Below are 24,376 nucleotides of genomic sequence, written 5' to 3' on the forward strand. Positions count from 1 at the left end.
GTTGTCCTGGAATAAATATTTTCAATACCGCTGGATGCTTTAGCATAAATTTATACCCTTTCTTCCATAAAATCGCCTTTGCTGTATTGAACTCTTTTCTTTAGGAGTTCAAAACTTATATCTGGATAAATGAAGATTTTTTGCCCTTTATACTCCAGTGGTTTGTTGCCCTCTCTTACTTTTTCCATTGTCTTCTCCAGTACCTTTTCTCTTGTAGTATATCTTAAGAATTTTACTACAATAGATCTTGGTTTTTGTTGTGGTTGTGGTTTAGAGGCCAATACTCTATGTGCCCTTTCTATTTCCATTTCTTGCTGTAGTTCTGGACATCCTAGGGTCTTAGGGATCCACTCTTTTATAAACTCCCTCATATTCTTGCCTTCTTCATCTTCCTTAAGGCCCACTATCTTTATGTTATTTCTTCTGTTATAATTTTCCATTGTAACTATTTTTTGAGCTTGTAGTTCTTGAGTCTCTTTAGTTTTTTTATTAGATTCCTCCAATTTCTTTTTTAAGTCTTCTACCTCCATTTCTGCTGCTACTGCCCGCTCTTCCATCTTGTCCATTTTCTTTCCCATTTCTGTTAAGGTCATCTCTATTTTATTCATTTTCTCTTCTGTGTTGTTTATTCTTTTTCTTAAATCCTTAAATTCCTGTGTTTGCCATTCTTTAAATGACTCCATGTATCCTTTAATAAGAGAAAGTATTTCCTTTATCTTGCCTTTCTTTTCTTCTTCTATTTCACCATACTCTTCCTCTTCTTCTTCCTCTGGGTTGGCCATCTGTTGTTTCTTTGGTGCCCTTTCCTTCTCTTCTTTCTTGTTTCTATTGTCTTCTGTGGTCTCTTCTTGCTGCAGGTGTTCTGCAGCTGTCGTTGCCGGCTGTGGAGATCGACTCCCCAGCTGGTCCCCCCTCCCGTCGGTGTGTTTTTTTTCATTCGCATCGCGCATGCGCGATTCCTCGCGCATGCGCAGTTGCGCACTTTTACTCGGCTCAGCGAGCCATTTTTGTAGTCCATTATTTACCGACCTGAGGGAGTGGGTTTCTCTCTCCGCAGCGGGCCTCTTCGGACAGGTAAGGCCTTCACCTTTTTCCTCCTTTGTCTTCTCTTCCTCTCTTCTTACCGTTGCTTTCGATTTTTCTTTTTTTGTTGCCATCTTCTTTCCACCTTTATACTCACTTTTCTGTAACTTTTATTTCTGTGCCTTTGTGTTTTCCTTTGTTTTTCCCGACTTTTCTGGAGAGGGCTGGAGTTCACCGTCCGGCCACTACTCCATCACGTGACTCCTCGGTAATTTTTTTCTAATGTTCATTTCTATGAACATTGTTGTATTTTTAAAGGGGTTTCCATTTTCCAGGTTATCATTATGCATTTTTTGCTGCCACTAGTGCGATCATAATGAATAGTGTTTGAACTCTTGTCTAATTTTAACCTAGTTCTTTATCTTTTATGTTGTTTAACAGGAAGATTTTTAGGTCTTTTGGTATCTTATTTTTTGTAATTCTATTTAATATTGTTTAAATCCTCCCAAAAGGTTTTCACTTTTGTACATGTCCAGATTGCATGTACTATTGTACCAATTTCTTGTTTACAACAGAAGCATTTGTCCAATAGTATTGGATTCCATTCTTTTAATTTTTGTGGTGTTGTATATAATCTATGGAGTCAATTGTATTGTAAATACGATATTGAATGTTAATTGTTTTAGCCATGGTACCTGCACATAGTTCCATCCATGTTTCATTTTTTTATCCATATATTAAATCTTTTTCCCAACATTGCTTGGGTTTGTATATTACTTCATCATTTTCCTTGTTTTGTAATTTACTATACATGTTTGTGATAATTCTTTTAACTGTTACAGTGTCTGTGATTACATATTCAAAGCAACTACTCTCAACTAAGCCCAAACTAGCTCCCAGCTTCTCTATTAAATGTTTTCAATTGATAATACAAAAACATTGTACCATATGATATCCCATATTTATCTTTTAACTGTTTGAATGTCAATAAGTTATTTCCCAAAAAGCAATCTTTTATTCTTTTAATTCCTTTTCTTGCCCATTCCTTGAAGAATAAATTATCTATTGTAAAAGGAATTAATGAGCTTTGCATTATCAACATTTTTGGTATTTGATAATTTATCATCTTTCCTTCTAGATGTATTCTCCTCCTTATTTTTAATATATGATGTAGTATTCGTTGGTTGTTGTTGCACCAGTTTCTCATTCCAAAAGATAACTCCATTCAACCCTATTGAAGGCTTTTTCTGTATGAAGAGCGACTGCCACTGTTGGTGTTTTGCTTGCTTGTGCCATATGAATCAGGTTAATAAAGTTTTTGTTTTTAACAAATCTCATCTGGAACATTTTCCTCTTATTTATATGTCTATCTTAAAAGATGCTGAGTTTTCTCCTGCCTGGTAGAAGTTTGACAAAAATCTTAATTGGGCTGCCCTGCAATAGTTTTTGAAATTTAGTAACTGCAATCCCCCTTGTTTATATGTCCTTGTTAGTTTATCCAAAGCTACTCTTGATTTTTTTGCCTTTCCATAGGAACTTTCTTATTAATTTATTCAATTTTTAAAAGATTTCCCCTGTCAAGGGAATTGGTAATGTTTGGAATAAGTACTGTAGTCGTGGGAATACATTCATTTTGATGCAGTTTACTCTCCCTAATATAGTGGTCGTTCTTTCCATTTCTCTAAATATTCTTATATTTTTCTCATTATGGTTGATAATTTAATTTATACAAATTATTTAAATTATCTATTCTGATACCTAAGTATCGTATGGCCTGTGATTGTCATTTAAAAGGAGATTCCTTTTTATATTCTGTATAGTCAACTTTATTCATTGGCATCACTTCACTTTTATCAATATTAACCTTGTGTCCTAATATCGCCCTGTATTCTTTCAAATTTGTGTATAACCTTTTTATTAATTTATCTGGGCATGTTAAGTATCCAAAAATAAACTAATTTTAAATTCTTCCTCTCTTATTTTTATTCCCTTTATCATGGAGTCATCAATTCTGCCAATGGTTCTATAGCTAAAGCAAACAGGGAAGCTGTCTTGTTGATCTACTCAATTTAAAGTAATCTGAATCTGAAACATATCCATTTGTTACCATTTTTGCTATTGGACCATTATATAGTGCCTTGATCCAATTAATGAATTTTTCCGGTAATTTAAATTTCTATAGTGCTTTAAAAAGATAACTTCATTCAATCCTATTCCGTTTTCCTAACTCTCCCTTGAATATGGGCTGACAACAGGAATGTTTTATGTCTACTCGAATAATATGAGTATTCCTCCTTTGGGTGTTGTCTCCTCCATATATCCAAAAGTGGCATTTCTTGCATTGATTTAACCATAAATTTGGCTTCTTTGTTCTTTCTGCTAGTCTTTTGTCCAGTTTTATCCATCTTTGAATCCAAATTAAGGTTAAAGACCCCTCCTATCAATATATTCCCCTGCGTATCTACAAACTTCAAAAAAATATCTTGCATAAACTTTTGATCCTCTACATTAGGTGCATAAATTTTGACCAAATTCCAGAGTTCTGAATAAATCTGACATTTTAACATTACGTATCTCCCTGCTGGATCTATTATTTCCTCCTCTATTTTGATTGGTACATTTTTATTGATTAATATACCTACACCTCTGGCTTTTGAGTTATATGATGTCCTACCCAGTCTCTCCTTAATTTCTTGTGTTCCACTTGCATTAGATGCGTTTCCTGCACAAATGCTATATCTATTTTTTCTTTTTTCAGTAAGTTTAATAGCCTCTTCCTTTTGATTTAGTTATGTATTCCATTAATATTTATAGTCATATAGTTCAACATGGCCATCTTATACTTTGCTTACATCTCATTTCCACTTCCTCACCACCACCTTTTCCCATTTCCATTTCTCAGTTTTCTTTCTTTGAACGCACTGTATGACAACACTTCTAAAACATTAAATATTTCAACCATTCCCACATCTAAAATTCCCTTGACCCCAAGTGTGTGTCCCCCATCTCTGAGTCGCCCTTGTCCCTTACCGGGCAACCACAACTACCCTCTCCATTCAGACTGCGAACCCGTTCGCAAGTGTCAACTGATTTCAGTGACTGTTATTCTCTCCCACCCAACCCCCTCAAGAAAACTTTTATCTTCACAACAAAGCTCCCCCTCTTTTCTTTTTCTTATTTATTTATTTTAACCCCTCCTCTTTTTCCCCCCATCTCCCTTACTTCCCTTTTCTTCCCTCCTTTAGTTCTTACTTATACATTATTTTTACTTCTTCATATGTAGTTTGTCGTCGTTCTTTGTTCTTGTTACATCTCTTCATCTCTCTGTCTTGCAGACGTTCTGCAAATTCTTGTGCTTTCTCAGGATCTGAGAACAGTCTGTTTTGCTGCCCCGGGATAACTATTTTAAGCACCGCTGGATATCTTAACATAAATTTATAGCCTTTCTTCCATAGGATCAATTTTGCTGCGTTAAACTCCTTCCTCTTCTTTAGGAGCTCCAAACTTATGTCTGGGTAGAAAAATTTTTTTTGACCTTTGTATTCCAGTGGTTTTTTGTCTTCTCTAATTTTATTCATTACCTTCTCCAATATATTTTCTCTTGTCGTGTATCTCAGGAATTTTACTAAAACGGATCTTGGTTTTTGGTGTGACTGTGGTTTCAGGGCTAATGCTCTGTGTGCCCTTTCTATTTCCATTCCTTCCTGCATTTCTGGCATCCCCAGGACTTTTGGGATCCATTCTTTTATAAATTTTTTCATATCTTGGCCTTCTTCATCTTCCTTAAAGCCCACTATCTTTATATTGTTTCACCTACTATAGTTTTCCATTATATCCATCTTCTGAGCTAACAACTCCTAAGTTTCTTTAACTTTTTTGAAATTTTCTTTTTAAGTCGTTCACTTCCATTTCTACCGCCATTACTCCTTCTTCCACATCTTCTAATCTTTTCCCTACCTCTGTTATAACCAGCTCTATTCTACTCACTTTTTCTTCTGTACTTTTCATTTTTCTTCTCATTTCACTAAATTTTAGTGTCAGCCATTCTTTTAATGCTTTCATTTGTTCTTGAAAAATTTTTAAATCTATGTACTGTCCATTCATTTTACCTCCTATTCCTCTGTGCAGAGCTTGGTGTTCTTCTTCTGTGTCTGCTCTTGGGTTTGTGTCTTCTATTTCTCTTCCTTGTATCTGTGTCTCTTCTGACTTTCTTGTTGAGCTACTTGTCTCAGTTTGTTGGGAATTTTTTTTCCCATGGTTTCTTGATGTTGGTCCTCTTCTTCTGGGCTGGTTATCTGTTGTGTCTCTAGTTTCCTTTTTTCTTTCTCACCCTTCCCGTTCCCGTTGCTTTCTTTATCTTCCAGCTGGGAGCCCTGCTGTCAGGCCTCTCTCAGCTGTTTGTGCTGTGGAGTGAAACTCCACAGCTGCTTCCCCCTCCCGTCGGTGTTCTCCTTGTCATGCGCAGTTGCGGACCCCTGTTTGGCCATTTTTGCAGTCCTACGGTGGGTGGGTTGCGACCCTGTGGGGTCTCCACTAACCTCAGGGAGTGGGCTCCTCTTTCCACGGCGGGTCCCTGCCTTTTCTTGCAAGTAAGGCCTTCACCTTTCTCTTCTGGCATCTTTCTTTCTTCTTTTCTTCCCATTGTTTTTGGCTTTTCTTTCTTAGGTGCCATTTTCTCCACATCTTTGTTTTTTATTTGTTGTGATTTGTGTGTCTGGGGCTTTGCTTTTTCTTCACTTTTTTCCTTCTTTTCTGGAGAGGGCTGGTATTCTCCTACCGGCCACTACTCCATCATGTGACTCCTCTCTCCATTCAACTCTATTGATGGCTTTTTCTGCATGAAGAGCTACTGCCACTGTTGGTGTTTTGCTTGCTTGTGCCATATGAATCAGGTTAATAAATTTTTTGTTTTTAACAAATCTCATCTGATCTAACGCCACCAATTTCGGTATATAATCCATTAATCTATTCGCTAATAGTTTTGCAATTAGTTTGTAGTCTGTATTTAGTAAAGATATTGGCTTTAATGAAGCCGGTGACAGCAGGTCCTTTCCTGTTTTTGAAATTACTAAGATTATTGCCATTTTGCAAGAATCAGGCAGATTCTGGGTCTCTTCCACTTGTTTCATTACCTCAAAGAGGGACAGAATTAATAGAATACTGAATACCTTGTAAAATTCTGTGGGAAATCCATTTTCACCTGGTGCTTTATTATTTGGTAATGTCATTAGTGTATCCTATATTTCTGTGGTTGAAAGGGGTTTTAGTAATTTATCTTGTTCTTCCAATTGTAATTGAGATAACTCAGTATTAGACAAGAATTTGTCTATTTCGGTGCTCTTCCCTCGGATTTCGGTTTGACATAGTTGCTTATAAAATTTCTTAAAATTATCATTGATCTCCTGTGGATTATATGAAATCTGATTATCCCCTTCCTATGGTCTCTTGTTTTCTTCTACTCTTCTAACAGCCAGCTCCAATATTTTCTCCCTTGTGTATCACAGTAGTTTTACCAGTATGGAACACAGTTTCTACTGCGGTTGCGGTTTCGGTGCCAATGCCCTATGGGTTCTTTCAATTTCTATCACCTCTTGGAGTTCTTCTACTCCCAAAATCTGCAGGATCCATCGTTTCAAAAATCCTTTTATTTCTGTGGCTTCTTCACCTTCTTTCAGGTCCACTGTTTTTAATATTATTATGTCTACTAAAATTCTCTAGAATGTAAATTTTCTGAGCCAATAAGTCATGCGACTTCTTAATTTGTTTGTCCCTATCTTTCAGTTTTTCTCTTAATTCATTCACCTTCATTTCCACATCTATCCCTCTGTCTTCCACTTCACTTTTTTCATTCCTGTCATTACTATCTCCAGATTTTTGCATCGTTTCTTGCATAGTCTTTCTAATAGCTTTAAACTCAGAGATTATTGTTTTCATTAAAGTTTTTATTTGTTCATCAAAGTATTCTTTATCCACCATCTGGATTTGTTTTTTACCTTGAGTTTTTTTCTGGAGTTCTTTAGCTTCCTCTAGGGCTTCTCTTTCTTGTTCCTTCTCTTCACTCAATAATGAGGCCGTTTCTATCATCGCCTCGTCCATAGTTTCTCCCATTGCATTAGCAGCAATCTCTGCTACTAATGTCTGCTCTCCTTGGTGTCTTTTTTAGAATGCGAACCTCGTATGAGCAAGGAGTTACGCAATTGTGCTGACATTTCTTTTTCTGGCTTCGTTAGCCATCGCTCGAGCCCACCTTGCGAGATATCGCCCCCGAGCTGCCTGCTTACCGTTTCACAGCTCGGGCCGCCCTCTCAGGAGAGCTCCTGGCCCGCAGACTCCGTTACGTCCTTCTTCTTTGTTTCTTCCTTACTCGTCGTTGTAGGCTTTTCTTCCTTTGGAGCTAGCCTCAGACTTTCCTTGTACTGTTTATTTAACAACTTTTTAATGTTTTATTTCAAAGTTTTGCTTTTCTGTCACTTTAAAAAAAACTTTCTCTATGGAGGGCTGGTTTTACCTGACCAGCCACTACTCTATCATGTGTCCCCAAAATAACATGTTAATCACACATTAGAAATTACAAAATTTGAAATGGGCCACATCAACAGTGCCGAGATGGAGATAGGAAATACCTTTAAGTTGCTCTGAGGAAACATCTCCAGTGACTTGTTCTGGTGCAGCAGCTTTAATGCAATGACCCAGAAAGCTCACCAGTGCCTCCACTTCCTCAGAAACATGATAAAAATTTGGCATCCCCTGACAACTTCAACAGATGCACCATTTAAAGCATCCTGTCTGGGTACATCACCTTGTGGAACAGGAACTGTTCCCAGTATCTCAAGAAACTGGAGAGGACTGTGAACATGGCTCCATCCATCATGTGCACTCCCATCCCCTCCACTGACTCAATTTATAACTCCTAGAGTCTTGGAAAAACAGCCAACATATTAAAAGATTCATCCCATCCCAGTCACACTTGCCTCACCCTCATCCATCAGAAAGAAGATCACACACCACCAGATTCAAGGACAGTTTCTTTCTGCCTATATAAATCTCCTGAATTAGCAAAATTATGTTACAATATGTCACCTGATCTCGCTCTCTAACTGCAATTTTGTACGTATGGTGTCTTACCTATACTATGTATGTGACGTTGACTAGTCTACATGCAAAATAACCTCTATCACTGCATTTTCAATATGTCCCAATAATCTGGAACTCGAATGGCCAAACTAAGCATGCGATCAGTTATGAAAAACCAGCTCTCAACTGCTTTGCACCTCTTCCTTCTGTTTTGTGGCATTGGTCATGTTCTCACTTTTCTAGCTGTGGTAAATAATTCAGAAGTTTGAAGCATTCTGATATCAGGTTATAACCACTATTTTTCTTATTAAAATAAAAAATAACTTTCTATTTCAGCTAAAGTTTGCATTATTTTCTCAGGAGAGCCAATTCCTTTAATCTAATTTAAGATGTATTTCCCTAACATAAACAGTGGGTATAAAAAAATGGTTATGGCCACATCAACCTATTCTTTTTGTATATAGAAAGTGAAAAAAACATTAATTTTTTTTTTTAAACATGAACACTCTTCAGATATTTAATTTCTAATGAGTTACATGGATATCAATGATATCCTATTATAAAACAAATGGGAGATAAATCAGTACAATATTCTCTGTAATTTAATGCAATACACAAGGTTCACTCAGGTTTCTACTTTTGATTTGCAAAAGAGGTGAGGAGAAATTTCTTTAGCCAAAGGGTAGTGGATATATGGAATTCGTTGCCTCATGCAGCTGTTTAGGCAGGATCTTTAGAATTTAAAGAGGAAATTGATAGGCATCTAATTTGTCAGGGTATCAAGGAATATGGGTACAAGGCTGAAATTTGGAACTAGATGCAAGAATAGTTTAGCTCAGGGAGATTTCATGGAGCAGACTCGATGGGCCAAATAGCCTGCTTCTGTTCCTTTTTCTTGTGATCTTGTGATTATACTTTGGTTCTTTCTGAAACCTAAAAAGTTTTTATTTTTCACACTATGAACCATACTGACCAAAATACACACAAATATTTCCCTCTTGAATATACACAGTGTCATTTTCTCCCCTTTTCCCTCCATTCCCTCCCTCCTTCACCCCCATCCCCACCTACTCAACGTTCAACATATATGATACATTAAACCCATTAAACAATGTCATCACACAATGAAAATAAACAAGAAATTTGTGTCTTCTACTTTTACATACTGGGTCAGTTCATTTCGTCTTCTTCTCCTTCTGTCATTTTAGGTGGTGGAGGTCTGCGGTAGGACTTCTCTGTTGTGTTCCATATACGGTTCCCAAATTTGTTCGAATACTGTGATGTTATTTCTTAAATTATATGTTATTTTTTCCAATGGAATACATTTATTCATTTCTATGCACCATTGCTGTATTCTCAGGCTATCTTATAATTTCCAGGTTGACATAATACATTTTTTTGCTACAGCTAAGGCTATCATAATAAATCTTTTTTGTGCTCCAACCAAATCGAGCCCAAGTTCTTTACTTCTTATATTACTTAGAAGAAAGATCTCTGGATTTTTTGGTATGTTGCTTTTTGTGATTTTATTTAATACCTGGTTTAGATCTTCCCAAAATTTTTCCACTTTCTCACATGCTCAAATTGCATGTACTGTTGTTCCCGTTTCCTTCTTACAGCAAAAACATCTGTCTGATACCGTTGGGTCCCATTTATTTAACTTTTGGGGCGTGGTGTATAGCCTGTGTAACCAATTATATTGTATCATGTGTAACCTCGTGTTTATTGTTTTTCTCATAGTTCCAGAGCATAGCTTTTCCCATGTTTCATTCTTTATCTTTTATGTTTAGATCTTGATCTCATTTTTGTTTGGGTTTACAGCTTGTTTCCTCGTTCTCTTTCAGTTTGATGTACATGTTTGTTATAAATCTTTTAATTATCATTGTGCCTGTAATCACATATTCCTTCTGATAACCTCAGCCTGCTTCCCAATTTGTCCTTCAAGTAGGTTTTCAGTTGGTGGTATGCAAACATTGTACCATGAGTTATACCATATTTGTCCTTCATTTGTTCAAAAGATAAAATTTATTTCCCAAAAAACAATTTTCTGTTTTTTTGATCCCTTTTCTCTCCCATTTTCTAAAGGAAAGGTTATCTATTGTGAAAGGGATTAGTTGATTTTGTGTCAATATTAATTTTGGTAGTTGATAATTTGTTTTATTCCTTTCAAACCTAGAAAGTTTGATTTCAATGCTGCTTTTAATTTCTACCTTCACTCTTACAATAACTAATGATTTCTAAATCATGTAGTTGTGAAGTTCAGCCCTTCCAGAAATTTGAATAAAGATTAGCCTAACATGTTGCTACAGAAATGAGGGAGTGCTGCATTGCCTTTGAAGATGTTGGAATGATGCTTGGTTTTCCCTTTAAAGTGGAGATGAAAAACCAAGGTCACAATATGAAAAGAAAGAGAATGTTTGCTGCCATGTGATCAAAGTGAATTCATCAACAAACTCCATTTTTCCCCTTGGTTAGTGGATTTTGACAAGATGAAAAATAAAACAGCAATCACATTGCCAAGTTCTTCACAAGGTGAAATACACTTTAACATGTATTGTCCACTTCATACCTTTGAACAAGTTCTTTCTTTTAATACAACTGGAAAGTTTACAGATGCTGTGATTATAGTGCAATGCACAAAAGTGCTGTAGAAATTCAACGTCTTGCAGGAAGCAAAGGGAAGTTGTGACCGAGTACTTAGAGGTGGTTTGGGGGGAATTGTTAGAGCAGCTTGCACACACACATTTTAAAACACAGAATATTTGCAGGACTTTTGCAGGAGGCAATAAAGTATTAACAGCAGCTTGCCTGGGAGAACATGTGATCTTTGTGAGCAGCAGAGAAGAGTTTTGCTCTAAGAGATGGAGGGTGTGAAACACAGAGGAGAGACATAGAAATCAGTTCCAGAGGGACAAGCTGGCAAAATTTGGAAGGCTGCCTGGTCAAAGGAGAAGACTGGAGGTGTGAAAGGTGACCTGAAAGAAAGAGGATCATCTGGAGAACCCTGAAGGGGGCAAGTTTCATCAGCAAGACTGAATGAGAAGGAATCAGTTGTGGATGTCCTGGAAAAAGGAATCTCTCTCTGAAAACCAGCAAGAACCTTCCTGAGTGGTAACCATTTGTCTGTTAAGCACCAAAGACTGGTGAACTTTGTTAATGCTAACTTCTGTGCACAGTACAAGAATTGCCTGCAACCAGTGAGATTGAACTGTGATCCAAAGAACTTTTCTAATCTTAAATATACATTACACACACCTGTGCTTAGTATTAAAGGGGGGAATTAAGTAGTGAGGTAGGTTAAGTAATAAGTTAAAGTTTAATTCTGTTTTCTTGTTCAAATATAATTAAAAACAACTTTTGTTTAAGTAACCCCGTGTTGTGGTGCACATCTATTGCTGCTAGTTTTTGGGGTCCTCTGGACTCCGTAACAAAATAAACATGGAAAAAGCTTGAGACCTTCATCAAGGCAGGAGGAGTTCAAAGTAGGACCAATCTCTAGCACCTTTGAGTGTTGTACTTTTTCCTTTTAATACCCTTTCTTTCCATTCTCTCCCTCGTTTAGGATAACAGTCCCTGACCTCTTCTCAGAAACCTAACAGAACTTCTCTTGCATTCTTCACAAGAGATATTTCCAGCTTCTGTTCATCATCACCCTTATTAACACCTTCCGTCAACAGCTATTTTTCTTTAAGATTAGGAATATTGAAGAAAAAAATTATCAAAATCAATCTTCCAAAACTTGTCTTAAACACAGGATCAATACTTTTTCATCCCTGACTTATCATTTCTTAAAGTTTTTCCCCTAAGGTGCTTGAATCTAAAGAGGATATTTCAAAAATAAGTGCATTAATGTAAGGTACAGATTAGTTCAGTACAATGTTTTACCAATTATATCTTACACCAATGAAGTTGAATAGATTGAAATCAGATTGATCAGATCTAGGATCTATCATATATTCAACATAGTTGTGTCCAAATGAGAGACCCTTTTGGGTGTCAAGAAGTAATTTTTTACAAGTTACAGGAGCTGTTTTTTCGTTAAATCCTGATCTGTTTTTATTAGGAAATATTGAAGGAACAAATCTTAAATTGAAATTATCATTTAAAATTTGTTAAATTAGTATTAGCAGTTGCAAGAAAATGTATTGCAATCACTTAGAAATCGGATATACCTTTAACATTGCCAAGGTGGCATGCTGAAATTCAAAGTCGTATCCCTTTGGAAAAAATTACTTATAATCTAAGAAACAAATATTCTATATTTTTACAAACTTGGCGCCTGTATACTCAGGTAATGGGATTAAATTTGTAGTGATATCCTTTTTACCCCTCTGGCCCTGCAGAACCCTCCTCTATGTTTACGTTAGAGTTGCACTGCATGACATCTCTCTCTGCAATCCAAGATTCTTTGTTACTTTTTCTATCTTTTTTATACATATTTTTATTTTTCAATTTGTATAATTTTTCTCTTCTTTTTTTGGATGTGAGGTTGGGTGGGAGGGATGACAATGTGGTAAATTGGATCAGCAAATTTGCAGATGACACAAAGATCAGAGGAGCAATGAACAGAGATGGGCTATGAGAGGTTTCAGTGGTATGTGGACCAGCTAGAAATTGGGCTGCAAAATGGCAGATGGAAATTAATGTGGGCAATTGTGAGATGTTGCACCGTGGAAGGAAAAACAGGGGAGGATTTGCACGATAAACAGTAGGGGAACTGTAGAGTGCGATAGAGGATCTGGGAATATAGTTACATAATCCTTGAAATTGGATCACAAAGAGAGCTTTTGGCATACTGGCCTTCATTAATCAAATCTATTGAGTACAGAAGAGGGATGTTATGGTAAAGTTGTACAAGATATTGGTGAAGCCAAATTTGGAGCGATATGTGCAATTTGGGTGCCCTACCACAAGAAAGATATTAATAAAATTAAAAGTGTGAAAAAATTGCCAGGATGTTGCTGGAACTTGAAGAACTGAGGTATGGGGAAAGGTTGAATAGTTTAGAATTGCATTCCCAGAATGAATGGAGATTGGATGGAGGTATCCGAAATTACCAGGGGTAGAAATAGATTAATTGCAAAGCATGCTTTTTCTACTGAAGTTGGGTGAGACAACAACTAAAGGACACGTTAAAAATGAAAGGTTAAATGTTTGAGGGAAACTTGTTTGCTCAGAGGGTGGTGAGAGTGGGGAACAAGGAAGTGGTGGATGTGGGTTCGATTTCTACTTTAAAAAAAAAATTTCATTTTGATTTTTCATTGTTAAACAGGAAAGCACATCATTGATTGTAACAGATCATGTCAATGTCATCCAGTAGTTTACTTATATATGATGCCCCACCCCACCCCTCCAACTGAAAGGGAAAGGTAGAAATGACAGGAAGAAAGAAAGTTAGGAAAAAAAAGGGAAAGAAGAAGCAGAAACAATGAGAGGTACTTTCCCATTCCAAATAAATTTCCTTATGCTGCCATTCAGCGTTTTAAAAAAGGATTGTGGGAGTGGAATTGGCAAGGATTGGAAGAGGTATTGAAGTCCTGGTGTCACCTTCATCTTTATGCAGTTGACCTTTCCCATTAAAGTGATGGGCAGGTCCCTCCACCTCATCAAGTTATATAGATTTTGGAGGAGTCACGTGACTCCAGCCCTCTCCGGAAAAATTTAAAAAAAAGACAGTGAAAAAACAAAGGCACAAACACAAAAACCAAAATAAAGTGAAAGTAAAGGTGTGGAGAAAATGGCAGCGAAGAAAGAAAAGCCAAAAGCAACGGGAATAAGAGAAGAAGAAAAGACGTCGGAAGAAGGTGAAGGTCTTACCTGTACGAGGAGACCCGCCGTGGAGAGAGAAGCCCGCTCCCTAAGGTCAGTCGAAGCCCCGAACTCGGGACTACAAAAATGGCTCACGGAGCCAAATAAAAGTGCGCAACCGCGCAAGACAAAAATAACACTGACGGGAGGGGGGGCCAGCTGAGGAGTCGATCTCCACAGCTGAAATTGACAACCACAACAAAGCAGCAAGAGGAAAACATAGAAAATAACAAAAACAAGAAAGAAGAGAGTAAAAAGAAATCAAAGAAACAACAGATGACCAACCCAGAGGAAGAAAACCAGCATCAAGACACTTCTAGTAAAAATAAGAAGACCAAAAATACCCAACAAAATAAAACAAACAAACCAACAAGAAAACCAGAAGAGACAGAGGTAAAGGACACAGATCCTGGAGTGGACTCAGAAGAAGAAGAGAAAGAACACAGAGAAATGGAAGATGAAGGGAAGGGCAAGTACATGGATATTTTTTTTTAAAGAATATATGGAATCAGTAAAAGAATGGCAAACACAAGAATTCAGTGAAATAAAAAGAAGAATAAAAAGTACAGAAGAAAAAATGAATAGATTAGAGATGATCATGTCAGATATAGGAAAAAGAGTGGACAGGTGGAAGAACGAGAAACAGCCATAGAAATGGAAGGAGATGACTTAAAAAAGAAATTAGAAGAATCTGATAAAAAAGTTAAAGAGACACAAGAGCTGTTAGCTCAGAAGATAGATGTAATGGAAAATTATAATAGAAGAAACAATATAAAGATAGTGGGCCTTAAGGAAGATGAAGAAGGCAAGAATATGAGAGAATTTATAAAAGAATGGATCCCCAGGGTCCTAGGAAGACCAGAATTACAGGAAGAAATGGAAATAGAAAGGGCACACAGAACATTAGCCCCTAAACCACAACCACAACAAAAACCAAGATCCATTCTAGTAAAATTCCTAAGATATACAACAAGAGAAAATATATTGGAGAAAGCAATGAGGAAAATGAGAAGACAAAAAACCACTGGAATACAAAGGTCAAAAAAATTTTTCCTATCCAGATATAAGTTTTGAACTCCTGAAGAAGAGGAAGGAGTTTAATACAGCAAAAACGATCCTATGGAAAAAAGGATATAAATTTATGCTAAAGTACCCAGCGGTACTTAAAATAGTTATTCCAGGGCAGCAAAACAGACTATTCTTAGATCCGGAGGAAGCACGAAAATTTGCAGAACAACTACAAAACAGACAGAGATAGACATGTATCGAGAACAAAAATGACCACAAACTATATGTATGTGTGTATGTAGGTATATATATATATCCTCTGGGATCAGTTGAAGACTACCATACTGCAATCCACTGAAGAGGTACTGGGCTTCTCCTCCAGGAAAAACAAGGACTGGTTTGACGAAAACAGCCAGGAAATCCAGGAGCTGCTGGCAAAGAAGCGAGCTGCCCACCAGGCTCACCTTACAAAGCCGTCCTGTCCAGAGAAAAAACAAGCCTTCCGTCGCGCATGCAGCCATCTTCAGCGCAAACTCCGGGAGATCCAAAATGAGTGGTGGACTAGCCTCGCCAAACGAACCCAGCTCAGCGCGGACATTGGCGACTTCAGGGGTTTCTATGAGGCTCTAAAGGCTGTGTACGGCCCCTCACCCCAAGCCCAAAGCCCGCTGCGCAGCTCAGACGGCAAAGTCCTCCTCAGCGACAAGATCTCCATCCTCAACCGATGGTCAGAACACTTCCAATCTCTTTTCAGTGCCAACCGCTCAGTCCAAGATTCTGCCCTGCTCCAGCTCCCTCAACAGCCCCTAAGGCTAGAGCTGGATGAGGTTCCCACCCTGGATGAGACATATAAGGCAATCGAACAACTGAAAAGTGGCAAAGCAGCAGGTATGGATGGAATCCCCCCAGAAGTCTGGAAGGCTGGCGGCAAAACTCTGCATGCCAAACTGCATGAGTTTTTCAAGCTTTGTTGGGACCAAGGTAAACTGCCTCAGGATCTTCGTGATGCCACCATCATCACCCTGTACAAAAACAAAGGCGAGAAATCAGACTGCTCAAACTACAGGGGAATCACGTTGCTCTCCATTGCAGGCAAAATCTTCGCTAGGATTCTACTAAATAGAATAATACCTAGTGTCACCGAGAATATTCTCCCAGAATCACAGTGCGGCTTTCGCGCAAACAGAGGAACTACTGACATGGTCTTTGCCCTCAGACAGCTCCAAGAAAAATGCAGAGAACAAAACAAAGGACTCTACATCACCTTTGTTGACCTCACCAAAGCCTTCGACACCGTGAGCAGGAAAGGGCTTTGGCAAATACTAGAGCGCATCGGATGTCCCCCAAAGTTCCTCAACATGATTATCCAACTGCACGAAAACCAACAAGGTCGGGTCAGATACAGCAATGAGCTCTCTGAACCCTTCTCCATTAACAATGGCGTGAAGCAAGGCTGTGTTCAGGCACCAACCCTCTTTTCAATCTTCTTCAGCATGATGCTGAACCAAGCCATGAAAGACCCCAACAATGAAGACGCTGTTTACATCCGGTACCGCACGGATGGCAGTCTCTTCAATCTGAGGCGCCTGCAAGCTCACACCAAGACACAAGAGAAACTTGTGCGTGAACTACTCTTTGCAGACGATGCCGCTTTAGTTGCCCATTCAGAGCCAGCTCTTCAGCGCTTGACGTCCTGCTTTGCGGAAACTGCCAAAATGTTTGGCCTGGAAGTCAGCCTGAAGAAAACTGAGGTCCTCCATCAGCCAGCTCCCCACCATGATTACCAGCCCCCCCACATCTCCATCGGGCACACAAAACTCAAAACGGTCAACCAGTTTACCTATCTCGGCTGCACCATTTCATCAGATGCAAGGATCGACAATGAGATAGACAACAGACTCGCCAAGGCAAATAGCGCCTTTGGAAGACTACACAAAAGAGTCTGGAAAAACAACCAACTGAAAAACCTCACAAAGATAAGCGTATACAGAGCCGTTGTCATACCCACACTCCTGTTCGGCTCCGAATCATGGGTCCTCTACCGGCACCACCTACGGCTCCTAGAACGCTTCCACCAGCGTTGTCTCCGCTCCATCCTCAACATCCATTGGAGCGCTTACATCCCTAACGTCGAAGTACTCGAGATGGCAGAGGTCGACAGCATCGAGTCCACGCTGCTGAAGATCCAGCTGCGCTGGGTGGGTCACGTCTCCAGAATGAAGGACCATCGCCTTCCCAAGATCGTGTTATATGGCGAGCTCTCCACTGGCCACCGTGACAGAGGTGCACCAAAGAAAAGGTACAAGGACTGCCTAAAGAAATCTCTTGGTGCCTGCCACATTGACCACCGCCAGTGGGCTGATATCGCCTCAAACCGTGCATCTTGGCGCCTCACAGTTTGGCGGGCAGCAACCTCCTTTGAAGAAGACCGCAGAGCCTACCTCACTGACAAAAGGCAAAGGAGGAAAAACCCAACACCCAACCCCAACCCACCAATTTTCCCCTGCAACCGCTGCAATCGTGTCTGCCTGTCCCGCATCGGACTTGTCAGCCACAAACGAGCCTGCAGCTGACGTGGACTTTTTACCCCCTCCATAAATCTTCGTCCGCGAAGCCAAGCCAAAGAAAGAAAAGATATATATATATAATAGAGTATAGGTAAGAACTAAGAAGGGAAAGAAAGGGAAGAAAGGAAGTATGGGGGGAATTAGAGAGTGACCTTTGTTATATATGAAGATTAAAATCTTTTCGGGGGGGGGGGTTGGGTGGGGAAGAATTACGTTCACTGCAAAATCAGTTGACGTTTGCGAGTGAATTCGCAAATCCAAATGGAGAGGGGAGATGTGGTTGCCCGACAAGGAACAAAGGGCAACTCAGGAAGGGGAGGGGATAGTGGGGTTAAAAGAATTTTAGATAGGAGAATAATGGAAATATTTTATGTTTTAGAAATGTTGTCTTATAATGTGTTCAAAAAAAAAAGCAGAAATGGATAAGAAGGAAAGGTGATGATGAGGAAACGGAATGGAAAGATAAACAAAGTATGAAATGGCTATGTTGAACTATATGACTTTAAATATTAATGGAATACATAACCAAATCAAAAGGAAGAAACTGTTAAATTTACTGAAAAAAGAAAAAAATTGATATAGCATTCGTACAAGAAACACACTTAACTGAAGTGGAACACAAGAAATTAAAGAGAGATTGGATAGGACATGTAATAGCAGCATCATATAATTTAAAAGCTAGAGGGATAGCTATATTAATCAGTAAAAATGTACCAATCAAAATAGAAGAGGAAATAACAGATCCAGCAGGGAGATAAGTAATGATAAAATGTCAGATATATTCAGAGTTTTGGAATTTACTCAATGTATATTCACCTAATGAAGAAGATCAAAAATTTATGCAAGATATCTTTTTGAAGATAGCAGACACCCAAGGGAACATACTAATAGGAGGGGATTTCAACCTTAATTTGGATTCAAACATGGATAAAACTGGGAAAAAAAATTAACAGAAAGAACAAAGTAACCAAATTTATAATTAAATCGATGCAAGAAATGCAACTTTTGGATATATGGATGAAACAACACCCAAAGGAAAAGGAATATTCATATTATTCGGGAAAACATAAAACATACTCAAGAATAGACCTATTCTTGTTATCAGCTCGCATGCAAGAGAGAGTTAGGAAAACGGAATATAAAGCTAGACTATTATCGGACTACTCATCCCTGTTATTGACAATAGAGTTAGAGGACATCCCACCAAGAATGTATAGATGGAGATTAAACTCCATGCTACTTAAAAGACAGGATTTTAGAGAATTCATTGAACGACAAATTAAAATGTACTTTGAAATAAATACAGAATCAGTGAAAGATAAGTTTATACTATGGAATGCAATGAAAGCATTCATCAGAGGGTAAATAATAAGTTATGTAACTAAGATGAAGACGGACTACAATCAGGAAACAGAACAGTTAGAAAGGGAAATAGCAAATATAGAAAAAGAATTAGCAATGAAGGAAAACACAACTAAAAGAAGAGAATTGGCAGATAAAAAAATAAAATATGAAACACTACAAACATATTAGGTGGAGAAGAACATAATGAAGACAAAACAGAAATATTATGAACTAGGAGAAAAAACGCACAAAATTCTAGCGTGGCAGCTTAAGACAGAACAAACTAAGAGAATGGTATTAGCATTAAGGAAAAAAGACAAGCAAATCACATATAATCCAACTGAGATTAATAAAAATTTCAGAGAATTCTACGAACAATTATATCAAACTGAAAACGAAGGGAAAGAAGACAAAATAGATGAATTTTTAACTAAAATTGAACTACCGAAATTACAAACAGAGGAACAAAATAAATTAACAAAACCATTTGAAATAGAAGAAATACAGGAGATAATAAAAAAACTACCGAACAATAAAACACCAGGAGAGGATGGATTCCCAATAGAATTCTATAAAACATTTAAAGATTTATTAATTCCTCCCCTTCTGGAGGTAATCAACCAGATTGATAAAACACAAAGCTTACCAGATTCATGCAAAACAGCAATAATTACAGTAATACCAAAGACAGGGAAAGATCCACTCGCAACAGCGTCATATAGACCGATATCTTTACTTAACACAGATTATAAGATAATAGCTAAACTATTAGCAAACAGATTAGCCGACTATGTACCAAAAATAGTAAATCTAGACCAAACTGGATTTATTAAAAAAAGACGAACAACAGACAATATCTGTAAATTTATTAACTTAATTCATGTAGTACAAGGAAATAAAACTCCAACAGTAGCAGTTGCTTTAGACGCAGAGAAGGCCTTTGACAGAGTAGAATGGAATTATTTATTCAAAGTACTACAAAAATTCAGCTTACCAGAGAAATATATTGATTGGATTAAAGCATTATATAAGGGGCCATTGGCGAAAGTGACAGTAAATGGATATATATCAAAACAATTTAACTTAAGCAGATCAACAAGGCAGGGATGCCCACTATCTCCCTTATTGTTCACATTAGCCATAGAACCACTAGCAGAACTGATAAGAACAGAAAATAAAATAAAAGGGATAAAAATAAAAGACAAGGAATATAAAATCAGTCTATTTGCAGATGACGTTATAATATACTTAGCAGAACCAGAAATATCAATAAAAGAATTACATAGGAAATTGAAGGAATATGGAGAAGTGTCGGGGTACAAGATTAACGCAAATAAAAGTGAGGCAATGCCAATGAATAATGCGGATTTCTCAACATTTAAGAAAGAATCACCATTCAGATGGCAAACGCAAGCAATGCGATACCTAGGTATACAAATAAATAAAACCTCGGCCATCTATATAAACTCAATTATTATCCACTAATGAAAAAATTTACAAGACGACTTAGAGCATTGGAAAGTCTTACCACTAACACTGATAGGAAGGATAAACTGTATTAAAATGAACATTTTCCGAAGGATACAATACCTATTTCAGACATTACCAATACGCTTAACAGAGAAATTCTTCAAGGAGTTAAAGAAAATAATAAGGAAATTTTTATGGAAAGGGGGGAAACCAAGGATAGCACTAGATAAATTAACAGAATGGTATAAACAAGGAGGCTTACAACTACCAAACTTTAAAATTATAGAGCCGCACAATTAAGATACCTATCAGATTTTTATCAAACAAGGGAAAAGCCAGATTGGACTAGATTAGAACTAGATAAAATAGGGGAGAAGATACCTGAACATATATTATATAAATGGGATGAAAAATTGGTACAGCGTAGGAATTCTCCAGTATTGGATCATCTGCTCAACATTTGGAAGAAGATTCATGTAGAAAGGAATAAAACAAATTACCAACCAAAACTAATACTGACACAAAATCAGCTCATCCCTTTTACAAAAGATAACCTTTCCTTTAAAGAATGGGAGAAAAAAGGGAAATAAATTATTATCCTTTGAACAAATGAAGGATAAATATAATATAACTCACGATACAATGTTGGCATACTACCAACTGAAATCCTACTTGAAGGACAAATTGGGAAACAGTCTGAGGTTACCAGAAGGAAGTAATTTTGAATATGTGATTACAGACACAATGATAATCAAAAAATTTGTAACAAACATGTATATTAAACTACAAGAAAAGGAGAATGAGGAAACAAATGGTAAAACTAAACAAAAATGGGAACAAGATTTAAATATAAAGATATATATTTAAGAAGGAAAATGTATGTATCTTGATCAATATGGTTTATAGTGTGAAAAAGTTATATAGATTTTCCACATTATTATCAATCTTGATTCCTCGGTACTTGATAGCTCCTGTCTGCCAACTGAAATTGCTGTTTTTTTTTGGGGTGTTCTTCATGGTCAAATTTATTCAGTGGCATTATATTACTTTTCTCTATATTGCCTTTGTAGCCCAATATTGTACCATAGTCCTCCAGTGTGGTGAGCAACTTTGGCAAGGACCCAGCTGGGTCTATCAAGTACAACAACACATCATCTGCCATTAAATTTATTTTGTGTTTACATGGACCCACTTTAAATCTTTCCTAATAGCTTCCTCCAATGGTTCAATTGCTCGGACAAACAGCCATGGAGACAGAGGACATCCTTGACTACTGGATCTATTAAGGAGAAATATTGGTGATGCTTGTCCATTTGAACTGACTTTTACCCATGGTTTATCATACAATGTTTTTATCCAATTACAAACGTGTGTCCCATTCCAAATTGTTCCAGAACTTTAAAGAGGAAAGGCTATTCTAGCCAATCAAAGGCCTTTTCTGCATCCAGTGAGACTATTATGCTTGGATCTTGCTTTGTGCCAAATGTATAACATTGAGTAGTCTATTTAAGTTATTGGCAGAGTGTCTTTTCCTAATGAAGCCCACTTGATCCAGATCTATCAGGTTAGGGAGATATCGACCCAACCTGTTGGCAAGTGCCTTGGCTGTTATTTTGTCGTCTGTATTTAATAGTGATATGGGTCTGTGCATGGATGGCATAGTTGGGTCCCTGTTTTTTTTAGGTATCACCAAAACAATGGCTGTTGAAAAAGACACTAGGAGAGTCCACATCTCCACTGTCTGGCTCACTACCCCCATTAACAATGGTATCAATAAATCTTTAAATTCCTTATTCGATTTCTACACTTAAGAGAAGTTTGGATAAGTACATGGATGGCTATGGTCTGGATGCAGGTCGCAGGAACTAGGCGTAAAAATAGTTCGGCACAAACTAGATGGGCCAAAGGGGCCGTTTCTGTGCTGCAGTGTTCCATGGTTCTACTGTTCCAATTAAATACATTCTTGATGGATATCTACAGCAATATTATCCAAAGCTATTATTTCAGCGGACTGATTTTTTTAAAAAGCAGACTTAAAAAAAAAATTAGACTTACAGTGCAGTAAAAGGCCATTTCGGCCTATGAGTCCATGCTGTCCAATTTACACCCCATTAACCAAAAACCCCAGTATGTTTTGAATGGTGGGCGGAAACTGGAGCCCCCGGAGAAAACCCACGCAGGCACGGGTAGAACGTCTGGTCCTGATCACTGGTGCTGTAAAGGTGTTGTGCTTGAAATAAAACCAGACAAGGCTGAAAAATCTAGGTCAGGCAGCATTTCAATAGTTCTTATATCCTGAAATGTTAACTGCTTCTTTGACCTGAAGAAGGTTTAGGCCCGAAACATCAATTGCCTTCTGCTTGTCCATTGATGCTGCATGACCAGCTGAGATTCTCCAGCATTTTTGTGTACTGTTCTTACCACAAATACAGTCTGACCTGTTGAATTTTTCCCGCATTTTCTGTTTCCACAGTTGTCCAACCAAATACACTTTTAATCAGGACAAAATTAATTACACAAGCTCCAGAATTCAACAATTTACTATGAAAAATATGCATTTGATAGATAACATTTCTGATAATCTCATAAAGTTTGGAAAATGTGACAAATTTTTTTGCAACTTCTCAAATAATAACCTACTTAATTTGTGTCAAGGTTGAATAATTTCCATGGCACATAGCTGTTTACAAATATATGGTTAAACAAAGTGATTACTCATTTACACTGTTTACCAAAGTGAAATTTGTAGAAACTGAACACGTTTACCTTCCTCCTTGGTTGTATCATCTTCTGGGTTACTTTCTCTATCAGCCTCATAGCCTTCCTCTTCTGCAAAATTCCTGACGCTGTAATACTGTGATTCTTCTGCCTCCTCCGATAAATCATCCATTGGTTGACCAGGTTCATTCATCATTTTTTGTCGCTGTGGAATAATTAAAACTTTTTAAACAAAAGATAGCAACTAATTTTGAGTTAATAATCCTAAAATAACCATCTTTTATTTAAAATCAGGAAATGCCATTACATTCAGCAAGTCAAGTTGGGTTTTAATTGGATCATCCAAAGCACACACCCAAGATTCAAAAGCTGGAGAGGTTGTAATATACAAGAGTCAGTCATATTGTACGGCACAGAACAGGCCCTTTAGCCTAACTTGTTCACGCTGACCAGGTTGGCATTCTGGGCTACACTCCATTTCCTCAAATTTGGTCCATATCCTTTTAACCCTTTCTTATCCATATATCTACCCAAATGCCTTTTGAATATTGCCATTGTACCTGACAGCTTGCTCCAGATACAAACTATCCTCAGTGTAAAAAGTTGCCCATTAGGTCCCTCTTAAATATTTCCCCTCAACCCTTAAACCTATGCCCTCTAGTTTTAGAGCCCTGAGAAAAAGACCCAATCACTTTATCCATGCCTCTCATGATTTTATAAACCTTTGAAAAGTCACCCTTCAGCCACCTGTGCTCTAGAGCAGCCATTCTCAGCAGGGGCAATACAGCCCATCCTGGGGGCCACACACATTTAAGGGGTGCCAGGGCCTGAAATCATAAAATATTTTTATATTGTGACAGAGTATTTAGAGGTGGTTTGGGAGGAATTGCTAGGGCAGCTTGCACACACATTTTAAAACAGAATTTTTGCAGGACTTTTGCAGAATGCTTTGAAGAAAGCAACAAAGTAAAAACATACAGCTTGCCTGGGAATATGTGATCTTTGCAGGCAGAGAAGAGTTTTGCTCTCAGAGAGGGAGGGTGTGAAACAGAGAGGAAAGACACAGAAATCAGTTCCAGAGGGACAAGCTGGCAAACTTTGGAAGGCTGCCTGGTCAAAGGAGAAGACTGGCAGTGTGAAAGGTGACCTGAAAGAAAGAGGATCATCTGGAGAACCCTGAAGGGGGCAAGTTTCATCAGCAAGACTGATTGAGAAGGAATCAGTTGCAGATGTCCAGGAAAAGAAATCTCTCTCTGAAAACCAGCAAGAACCTTCCTGAGTGGTAACCATTTGCCTGTTAAACACCAAAGCCTAGTGAACTTTGTTAATGCTAACTTCTGTGCACAGAAGAACAAGAATTGCCT

The 24,376-nt window shown here is 37.8% G+C and overlaps 1 protein-coding gene across 6 annotated transcripts in view; it reads right to left on the bottom strand.

The window, feature by feature from the left end:
• The window catches only part of lyst (lysosomal trafficking regulator), a 344,523-nt gene that overhangs the window by 166,752 nt on the left and 153,395 nt on the right, over positions 1-24,376 (bottom strand). For all 6 annotated transcript variants that reach the window (XM_069885166.1, XM_069885165.1, XM_069885164.1 and 3 more), the window contains exon 8: positions 23,061-23,217. In XM_069885166.1, coding sequence (XP_069741267.1) covers positions 23,061-23,217 — 157 coding nt within the window. The remainder of the gene's footprint in view (positions 1-23,060; positions 23,218-24,376) is intronic.

This window comes from Narcine bancroftii, chromosome 6 (genome assembly GCF_036971445.1).
Source record: "Narcine bancroftii isolate sNarBan1 chromosome 6, sNarBan1.hap1, whole genome shotgun sequence".
In the NCBI taxonomy this organism is placed as follows: domain Eukaryota; kingdom Metazoa; phylum Chordata; class Chondrichthyes; order Torpediniformes; family Narcinidae; genus Narcine; species Narcine bancroftii.